This window comes from Lucilia sericata, unplaced genomic scaffold (assembly GCF_015586225.1).
Source record: "Lucilia sericata isolate MDLA Ls3-8-SP2 unplaced genomic scaffold, ASM1558622v1 Contig000368F_arrow, whole genome shotgun sequence".
Classification (NCBI taxonomy): Eukaryota; Metazoa; Arthropoda; class Insecta; order Diptera; family Calliphoridae; genus Lucilia; species Lucilia sericata.
In genome coordinates this window covers 75,456-86,299 of record NW_023994387.1, presented here as the reverse complement: position 1 = coordinate 86,299, position 10,844 = coordinate 75,456, and the positions used below count along the sequence as shown (strand labels likewise).

At 39.1% G+C, this 10,844-nt stretch overlaps 1 protein-coding gene and 1 long non-coding RNA gene across 2 annotated transcripts; both read left to right on the top strand.

Annotated features, from left to right (window-relative positions):
- Positions 1 to 4,317: 4,317 nt before the first annotated feature.
- LOC119604191 lies at positions 4,318 to 4,665 on the top strand. The gene is made up of 2 exons (XR_005231486.1): positions 4,318 to 4,442; positions 4,507 to 4,665. It is a non-coding gene; the product is annotated as an uncharacterized LOC119604191 (long non-coding RNA).
- A 4,063-nt stretch (positions 4,666 to 8,728) lies between these two features.
- Positions 8,729 to 9,456, top strand: LOC119604177 (loricrin-like). The gene is made up of 2 exons (XM_037956651.1): positions 8,729 to 9,194; positions 9,307 to 9,456. The coding sequence occupies exons 1-2, from the start codon at positions 8,790 to 8,792 to the stop codon at positions 9,376 to 9,378; spliced, it is 477 nt and encodes a 158-aa protein (XP_037812579.1). The 5' UTR covers positions 8,729 to 8,789; the 3' UTR covers positions 9,379 to 9,456.
- Positions 9,457 to 10,844: the final 1,388 nt, after the last annotated feature.

Sequence of the window (10,844 nt, the reverse complement as noted above, 5' to 3'; positions counted from 1 at the left end):
TGTAGCTTGGGGTAGTACAAACACCAATCGCAGGGGACAAGCCCTCATGGATTTCTTTAATACTAAAGACTTGATAACATTGAACTTAGGTAATAAAGCTACCTTCGTCAATAGAATCAGAGAAGAAGTATTAGATATAACTATATGTTCAGAAGAGCTTATAAACGAAATTTAGGATTGGAGAGTTTCGGACGAGCACTCCTTTTCTGATCATAGGTACATAAGATTCAAAATACAAAGGCCACCACCAAAGCCGATAAAGTTTCGGAATAAGTCTAAAACTAATTGGACAATGTTCGGGACCTTACTAAAGAACCGTTTAGGTCAGGACACTTTTCAATGTCGAAATAAAGATGATATAGATGCCAAAGTGGAAACGTTCACAAGTGTCCTGGTTGAATCGTTCGAGGACAGCTGCCCTCTGCGAGAGCGGAGATCTGCCCAGGAAAAACCCTGGGTAACTGGGGAGATCCGGAACCTTGGGAAGACTCTTCGCAAACTATTTAACCGGGCACGGCGTAAAAAGACCGCAGTATACTGGGATGAGTATCGTAATAAACTTGGTGAATATAAGAAAATCGTTCGAAAAGCCAAACGAGACTCCTGGAAACTTTTCTGTGAACAGGTAGATAGCGTAAATGACGTATCGAAGATAAAAAAATTCCTATCCAAAACTCATGTCCAACCGGAATCTATGATCGATGACACGGGCAGGAGGCTTGAGGATATGGAGGAGACAATGAAACTCCTAATGGATTCTCATTTCCCACCCGGTATATCGAATAACATAGATGAACCGATATTGGAGGAAGGGGAGGGTAACACGGAAATAGTTATTACAACTGACATGGTTAAAGGGGCAATCAAGAGCTTTGCTCCCTATAAAGCTGCAGGGCCGGATGGAATTTTCCCGGCACTTTTGCAGATGGAGGCGGGACTGGTTTCCGTACATCTGTCACAGATATTCACTGCATGCTTAAAATTGGCATATACCCCAGTTAAATGGCAGGATGCAAGGGTAATATTTATACCCAAACCAGGGAAACCTAGCTATGCGACACCTAAGTCCTATCGACCGATAAGTCTTACGTCCTTCCTACTTAAAACCTTGGAACGGATAGTCGATAGCATGGTTAAAAGCAGCATACCATACAATGACCTTAAATATAAGCAGCATGCTTATGTAAAGGGACGATCGGTGGAAACCGCTTTAAATGAAGTTGTCCACTACATAGGTGAATCTTTCGATAGCAAACTGTATACACTGGCAGTATGCATTGACATCGAAGGCGCTTTCAATAACGTGCACACTGATACCCTTATCCAATCCCTAGACCAGTTTTATGTTGACCGGGTGCTCCGTAACTGGATCAACTATATGCTAAGGAACAGATGGATAAGCTGCGAGATGTACGACATAACTATCAGGAAAAAGGTATTTCGCGGTATACCACAGGGTGGCATTTTGTCACCTTTACTCTGGGTCACCACGATTAATAGCCTCCTAAGGACCCTAACCGAGAAAGGACTTAGACCTGTCTGCTATGCAGACGATGTCGTAATACTTTTAAAGGGAAAGGATCCAAATTACTTGTGTAGAAGAGCTGAGGAGGCTCTGAATACGGCCTTGAGCTGGGCTCAACCGAGAGGCCTCAATGTTAACCCGGCGAAGACGGAAATCTGTCTTTTCACAAGAAAGACAAAAATTTCTACATATACTGAACCTTGCTTCTTGGGCAAGAAGATACCGGTGACAGACAAAGTTAAGTACTTAGGTGTAATACTTGACCGGAAATTAAAATGGAGACACCACATAGAGGATAGGATCAACAAGGCACATCGGTGCTGGGCGATATGTAGGAGAACCATAGGCATGAAATGGGGTCTTAGTCCTACTATGACAAATTGGATTTATAAAAGTGTAATTAGACCAATTCTAGCTTATGCTTCAATAATCTGGTGGACTGCATGGACAAAAAGTGTAATATCAAACCGACAGCCAGAAGGCAATTTGTGCGATATCAGGTGATAGAATTAAATCTAAGACCGTATTGGATTGTAAGAAAGCTTTAACTGAATACTCTCCCAGAGGTAAGGTTCACATCATATGGGTACCAGGCCACTCGGGAGTAATCGGCAACGAAAGGGCGAATGTAATAGCTTTAAAGGGAAGGGAGCTCGATGTAGTTAACCTGACAAACGCAAAACCATTCGACGCAACAAAAGCTGAATTAAAAATATGGATGAGAGAATCCCATAAGGCCTCTTGGAATAATGAAACGGTGGGTAGAACCACAAAGATTCTATGGGGTGACCCTGATGAGAGCAAGACGAGAAATCTTCTCAAAATGAGCAAGTCTGAGGTTAGTATGATGGTACGTATTCTCAGTGGACACACAGGATTACGAGCACATCTATACAAAATTGGACGTGCGAATTCAGACGAATGTAGAGCATGTGGAGAGGACAGTGAAACTCTGGAGCACTTTCTTTGCCATTGTCAGGCATTCGTCGAAGTTAGATCCAAGTATCTTGGAAGTGATGTTACAACACCGATTGGAAGATTCTTAGGAATTACGTCCAGGAAACTGAGTTTCTGAACATAGAAAAATAATACATTCAGTGAACAATTTTTTTTTTTTCATGAATTGGAGCGCACAACAGGCCCGATAGTGGCCTAGGTGTATTTCTTCGGATTTGATGTGGTATACATCCTCCTATCAACCTATACCTATAATGATACTGCTGATTTTAGTCATGATCGGGCCTCATTTGAACCTATCCCCCATCCAAAGTCCGATGCAGATAAAGACTTGATGGTCAGAACTCACTTATAAACACTAATATCATGATAATATTCGGCATAAATAACTAATGTAGAATTAAATCCCTCTACCAAAATTTATAAGGATGGACCATATTAACCCTTTGCCTCCATATAACTCCTCATTTAGAAAATGTTCTTGTATGAACATTTCTAGTAAATAAATTTTATAGGAATCACAATTTTTCTAACAATTGTTATTTTCTTGAGTCAATAATAATAGGTTTCTATAAATTTTAGTCATACGAGAATACTTACGCATTAGGTCTGCTTAAAATAAGTATAAAATATACCATAGGCCCACAAACTGTTAGTCATATACTACAACAGTCAATTAATTTTATACTCTCCATCACCATCAGTCGTAATAGAGAGTATATATAGGTTTGTTATACCGTTTGTAACACCAAGAAATAATTTGAGACCTAAAGAAGTATATAGATTCGGGTTCCTTATACACTTTTAAATCGATCGATTCCTCTAAAAGAATTTTAGCTTTTTCCAAATTCTTCAGTGGTTTACTCAGAATTTTCCACAGGTAATTCGATGAATTTCGTCATGCATTATTTTCTTTTCCCAGAAATGTATTCTGTTCAGAACAATAACACAGGACAACGAAAAACTTTTAAAAACATTTTGACTTGATTTTATGTATTCTTAGGTGCTGAATCAGAATCTAATACCGGTTTCCTTTTACCACCCACAATTTTCTCGGAATATGATATTGAATATTTATTTCATATGCGGTCAATTATGAACCGATCCTCAAAAAATTTGGTATAGAGATTTTGGCTTTTATGAAACATATTTGCGTCAAGTGTCAGCGCTGTATCCGTACTTTTAAGGTAGTACTGAGGGTTTAAGTCATTTTCTGAAGGCGACCTTATATGGGAGTTGGGTCAATTATGTATCGATCCTTATAATAGTTGACAAAGAGATTTAGGTTCCTATTAAACATGTGTATGCCGAATTTCGCCGCTATAGATGTTTCTTTTAGAGAGTTATGTGCGTTAAAGTCATTTCCAGAAGGGGACCTTATATGGCGGGTAGGGTCAATTATGGGCCGATCCTTATAAAATGTTGCAAAAAGATTTACGTTTCTATAAAACCTGCTTCCTCTAGACAGTTATGAGCATTAAAGTCATTTTCTGAAGGGGACCTTGTATGGTGGCTAGGCGTGCACCAATCGCGGATCAATATCAAGAAACCAGCATTAACAAAAATATATGTGCAAAATTTCCGTTCCATAGCTGTTCCCGTTTTGGCTCTAACGTGTTTTCAACAGACAGACACACGGACATGGCTAGATCGTCTTAGAATCTAATAAGGACCCAGAACATATATACTTTTATGAGTCTTAGATGAATATTTCGATGTGTTACAAACGGAATGATAAAAACAATATACCCCCCATCATTTTTGATGGTGGGTATAAAAATAGCTTGAAATTAAAAGATATAAAACGCTATTACTCAATCCAATATATCATAGTATTCTAATACATTTTAAAGCGAAAAGGACAATAACCGATCTTTTTTACAAAACAAGAATGAAATTCCTGAAATTATTTGTCATTATTGGTTGCATTGTTGCCGGTGTAGTGTCAGCCTCCGGGCATGTAAGTTTTAATTTCTTTATCATCAATATACATATTTCTTAATTAATATTATAATATTTTCCAGAATATTATAAGCGGCAATGGAAACAAAAATAATCACCAATCAAATATGGATTTGGGTCTTGATTTAAAATTACCAATAATATAAATTTATATCTAAATGGAATTTAAAGTATATAACGATATTTCATTTTAATATAGTGAACTTAATTGAAATTCTAAATGCTAATGTATTTTAGAGTCCCACTGAACTAGAACTAGGGTTATACTTAGCCACTGTCTGCTTCATCCCGTATCATATACAATTCGTACTAACTAATTTCCAATGCTAAGTTCTCCTCTGCGCGGTGATTGCCGAAGTAATTTACGTGAGTACCTGCCGTGTTGGCCTGTCTCACGGTGGTCTTTTTCATCCACTGGGTGAGCAAAAATATAACGACTCACTACCGCCCTTTGTGTTTCTTACACGAAGGTTGCAATTTACATATATGGATGCCGGTCCATTGTACGCGTACTTTGCTCAAGTACTCGAGCTATCTAATCTCTTGCCATAGTAGTAGTCCCGTTGAACAGGTGTCATGAGCAAGTTCAATCTAACCCCGGCAAAGGTAAAACCTTTTATGTCGCTCAACCACACTACTGAGATGGCTATGTTGATTCGGCAACATCACCTAGGGGACGTAATTGGTAGTCCGAAACACGGATATTAATAGACAGGACATATTTCAGTGGCCACAAAGACCCACTGTGATAAGTTGAGCAAGAACAGGTGTCATGAGCAAGCTCAATCTTACCCCGACAAAGGTAAAACCTTATATGTTGCTCAACCACACTACTGAGATGGCTCTGTTGATTCGGCAACATCACCTAGGGGACGTAATTGGTAGTCCGAAACACGGATATTAATAGACAGGACATATTTCAGTGGCCACAAAGACCCACTGTGATAAGTTGAGCAAGAACAGGTGTCATGAGCATGCTCAATCTAACCCCGACAAAGGTAAAACCTTATATGTCGCTCAACCACACTACTGAGATGGCTCTGTTGATTCGGCAACATCACCTAGGGAACGTAATTGGTAGTCCGAAACACGGATATTAATAGACAGGACATATTTCAGTGGCCACAAAGACCCACTGTGATAAGTTGAGCATGTTTTAGAATAAACTCCAACACACTCAACCATAAAGGAAAATCGCCGATAAATTAATGAAAGGGTAGTGACGACTTCGCACCATACTCCGTTTTGCCAAACCTCAGTTCAGCACATCTCTCCGCCAAATCCATCAATTACTCCATCCAACAAAATCGAATCAGAATACATCAGCATCATCCGTCAAATCCATCAACTATTCATCCGACTAAATCGAATCTTGAATACAACAACAATCAACTCCTTCGTATAACCTTATCAGCTCAAATCCAAAATTTTATTAATCCACAGTCATGCTATGTAGTTTGTACCGCATCTGGGAGCGATAACAGAGATGTATATTCAAAATTATATTTCACCGTGTATCAATCTTTAAACCCCCTTCCTGCGATTTAGGTTTCAACTACGTGGATACCGAAGGATCCAGCCAGGACAAGTCCTGTGGGCAACGTGCCACCCGTAGTACCAGATTATGTGGTGATCTGGTTAGACCTCTTTTCAATTCATGAAAGGACTAGGCCAGGCAGTGAATTGTGAACACCAGTTTATAGTTCCGGTAGACTAGAGGTACTGGTGGGGTATATGTTGTCTTGGCAACAGCACCGAACTTATCCCGAATTGTAGACTTCACCGTGCATCAATTTTTAACCAACATTCTCTTCCTGCGAGTTTGGGTTTAAACCCATGTGAACGAAGTCCAAAACTCTGCCCTGTGGGCAGAGATTATATCTTCTCTGGTTCAGCTCCAGGTCAAATTATTCCAAGGGAAGGCCGAGGATACATTCGACACCACCATTTTATAGTCACGGCAGACTAGAGGTATAGTATTTTCCCCCGATTGCAAAAACACCAAGATAGAGAAGATCATTATAAGAACATGCCCCGGGGGAATTCACATTTGTCTGTATTCTACCATCATGATGCGTCATTCTTCCTGATGTCTTTATTGTTGAAAATAGTCTGATTCCTCAAACGTTTAATAGTCTGTTATAATTTTCGTATGTTATTCGAACCAATCGAGTTTTAAGACTCTTTTATTATTCCTTAAAAAAATGTTCTCATACCTATCTCCGATTTTAAATTAATCCCTTATCAGTTATCTAACATCATTTCTCTACCCTTGCTATCCCTATATGGCCTGTGTTTTGTGCAAACATCTATTAAAGAGCTTTGACATTGTTGGCGTCGAACAGATGTGATCTATCTGGTTTCTTGTATTGTCATTCGGCATTGTCCAGGTATATTTACGAATATTTTTATGGGGAGCTGGATATTGTAATGAATCTCCTTGACACTTGGCGATGAAGAAGTCTGTAATATAATTTTTAGTTCCATGGTTCCCGTTGATATGTGACATATTCTGAATTATCGACAACAATTTTCACGTTGAAGTCAATAGCAAGTAATAGGATCGTGCTTATAGTTACAAACTGTTGTTGCTCATAGAATTTATTCTTAACTAGGTCCTAAGCGTTTTCTGTGGGGCCTAACATTGGTACATCTCATATCGCTTATGCTCAGAATTTTCATTTGTGTATTTGGTTGGTTGGTTTTGCAGGCTGCGAAAGACACACACGTAGAACTTTTTGGTCCCTTTGTGATACCTTGAAGGGGATTAAGAGAGAAAAATAGGTAAGCGGCGGTTATTATACGATAGTAAAAACGCATTGAGATGAGAGATGTAAGAGATTAGTAATTAAAAGATGAAGGTTGGAGGTTCAGATAAAGAGAGAGAGAGTGAGTGAGAGAGTTTGTTTAATCAAACCAACCACAATGTCGGATAAAGGCGTTTAGGTTATCTAGTCTAATTCCACATGACTCGGAGGTGTCCTCCAGAAATCCATGTCCTAGATATCGGAGTTGAATGTTCCCTAATGCATGGTAGTAAGATAGAAGATGTTCCTCTTCTTCTCCATCTTAACAGCTTCCACAGTAGTCATTGTGAGGTTTTCTTAGTCTAATTGCCTGGTTACCAAATTTACAGAGCCCTCTGATGGCAACTAGCATTTTGCTGAGTTAGGATCGGCTATGTTTCAGAAGATGTTTCGTATGGCTTTGGCCATATCTTTCTCATTTAAATACAAGTTGTTTCATTGCTTCATCTTGCCTGGGAAAGTTCGTAGAACATATTATCTATGAGTCTTTTTGCATAATCCTATCGGAGTACCACAGAAATGGTCTATGTCCGAGTCGGGCAATAGTGAACCTGTTTTCGCGAGCTCATCAGCGATACAATTGCTTGTAGAGTCCCCGTGTCCTCGTGCCCATACGAATACGATGTTTGAATGTCTTGTCATCCTGTTTGAAGATGTCTGGCATTCCTGGACTAGTCGTGATGTAGAGTATAATACACTTATCAGGGACCTGATTGCTGCTTGAATGTCGGTAAAGATGAGGTTTTGCTATTCTTTTTATAGCTTATATTTCGGCTTGAATTGGATAACAATCATAACTGATTCCGACAGTAATCTTGATTCCAAATTTTCGAATGGAGATGCCTGTCCCTACTCGTTCTCCCCGTTTAGAGCCATCTGTATAAACGGATAGGCTTCGTGGAGAGCGTTCCTCCACCAATCGCGTATTATCCGGGATGATGAAACTAAAGTTTCTCTGGAGGAAGGGTTTGGGGATGCAGTAATCATTGGTAATACTTGCATTTGGGTCTTTGCTTGAGCAAGTCTTGATGTCTTCCTTAATGTTCTAACGTTTCATTGTCCAAATTTTGTGTCAAAAGTATGGAGTGAATATTTAGACAAGCGGATCTTAGGATGGTAGTGTAACCCGGCTTTTGTTTTGGTTCTTAAACGGCCATAATTAATTGGTATGTCGATTCAGGGATCATTGTCAAATTCGTATATTTAGTGATTCTCATATAAGAGAACCTCCGAAGCATTCTTACAGAGAAAGTATAGTGCGATTTAAAACATGATCTTAAGATGGTTGTACATAACATATGTATGAATTTAGATTCGATACATGCAGATTTTAAAAAAGAATTGTACTTTACCGTATGATATTGTCAATATTTTTATGTCTGACCACAATTATATAGTTCTACAACAATCTTAATAATTATGGATACTTAGTTTTCTTCATATAAAATAAGTGTGATTTAGATTATAAATTCTTGACAATCTACAGTAGATATTTAAACTTTAAACTCAACAGAACATTCTGTAAAAAATAATAAAAAATGAAATTGAAATTCCTGCTGATAATATTGATAATCGCTTGCATTACGGTTGCCGCTCTGGGTTCACCAAGAGGTGGTGGCGGCGGAGGTGGTGGTAATAGTGGCGGTGGTAAAGGTGGAGGAGGTGGCGGTAAAAGCGGAGGAGGTGGCGGTAAAGGTGGAGGAGGTGGCGGTAAAAGTGGAGGAGGTGGCGGTAAAGGTGGTGGAAGTAGTGGTAAAAGTGGTGGAAGTAGTGGTAAAAGTGGTGGTGGTGCAAGCAAAGGTGGAAGTGCAGGTGGTGCAAGTAAAGGTGGAAGTACAAGTGGTGCAAGTAAAGGAGGAAGTCCAAGTGGTGCAAGTAAAGGGGGAAGTGTAGGTGGTGCAAGTAAAGGTGGAAGTGTAGGTGGCGGAAGTAAAGGTGGAGGTGTAGGTTACAGCAATTCGTTAATTATTGCGTATAATTCGAATTAATTTAAAATATATTTTGCAAAACTAATTATATTTATTTTAATGACATAATCTTATATACTTTTTTCAGAATTCCGTATCCGGCAGTAATAACCATAACAATCACCAGACGAATGTTAATGTCAACGTTGTAATTGGCTAAAGTTAATGATTAAATATTGTATATATTAGTTATATTATTATTTGCTAAATTAAAAACAATTTACATAGGCCAACGAAATGAAGATTTAAAAAAACATTTTAATGCCAATTTGACCTGATTTTATGTATTCTTAGGTACTGAATCAGAGTCTGATATCTGTTTCACTTTATCACCCACAATTTTCTTGGCATATGGAATTGATAAATATTTAAGTTTAAGGGTTAATTTTGATGTTTTTTTCAATATCATCATAAGTACGGGTCTTCATTATATAGTTTCATTTAAATCGGTTAACATTATTCGATTTTACTAAAACTTCAGATATATATTTCTTATTATCTCCAATTTTATATTCTGAAAAGGTTTTATATAAAATGCAGAACAGTAAGGAATTAAGGCTAAATAAAAAAACCATATAATCCGGCACTACGGTTGGCGGGTTGCCCACAGGACCTAGTCCTGACCAGTCAATTGGTTGAGGTTCCTTCGGGATCCACGTGGTGGCTGTGGTTTTTAACCAAATTCGCGGGGAGAGAATGTTGGTTTAAGGAATGATATATCTAAATGTCAAATATGTATGTATTCTCTCTCCGGTGCTGTTGCCATCTCAAAAGATGTCACTGGGTGATGTGATAGAGCAACTTATGCTGGATTCCTGAACCCGTAGAGTATCTCTTACTCTTCGCGTAGTAGGGCGCCAGTATATGTTGGGGAATTTTCAGGTTGACACTTGGTAGTTGCCTGTCATTCGGTAGATCGTTCTTTTGGTCTGAGAATGGAACTGATGTAATCGGTGAACGATCGGGAAAGACTCCTCTACCCGACAGGAGACTAGTACTGATTTAGTAGACCTTTCACTTCAAGGAAGTTCTCGGTGCTCAACAGGATTCATATTGTTTCATGCTACGCGACTTATGGTTCAGGTCCACCACTCAACCTGTCGGGGCAATTTTTGGCTTCGAATTGACTTTGGAAACTTCTATATCCTTTGTCACATTATCTGACATAAAGAGGGATCCTGATTTATTGGCTGGATATTTCTAACGACCAAATATGTCTCTAGATGCTGTTGCCGAATCAACAGAGCCATCTCAGTAGTGTGGTTGCGCGGGCTTTAAGAGGTTAAGGAATGCACAGGAATGGGTCATTAGTTGATGGGGATTGCATTTTAAATAATGCAATCTTTCATGACATCATAAGGGTGGTCACCTTCCGGTATACCGGAAGATTGATTTCACCTGATGTTGGGTTTTGTCGCCCATTCTATTGCCTTTAGACCGGTCGGGGTTTGCTGCCTGTCATTCCGCATCGGGGCTACTATGGCAAGAGATTCGATAGCTAAAGTTCTTCAATAAAGTGCTTGTACATGGACCTGCTCCGTCGTGTACAAAAATTGCAAACTGAGTTCTTCATAGAAGGATTCAGGGGCGCGTGGTAGACCATCTCTAGTCTACCCAGTGGATGAA

Bases quoted from the DNA above. Each gene is read 5' to 3' on its own strand.
- LOC119604177 (XM_037956651.1), top strand. From the start codon at position 8,790: ATGAAATTGAAATTCCTGCTGATAATATTGATAATCGCTTGCATTACG. The intron at 9,195-9,306 runs GTAGGTTACAGC...TACTTTTTTCAG, and splicing joins GCGGAAGTAAAGGTGGAGGT to AATTCCGTATCCGGCAGTAA.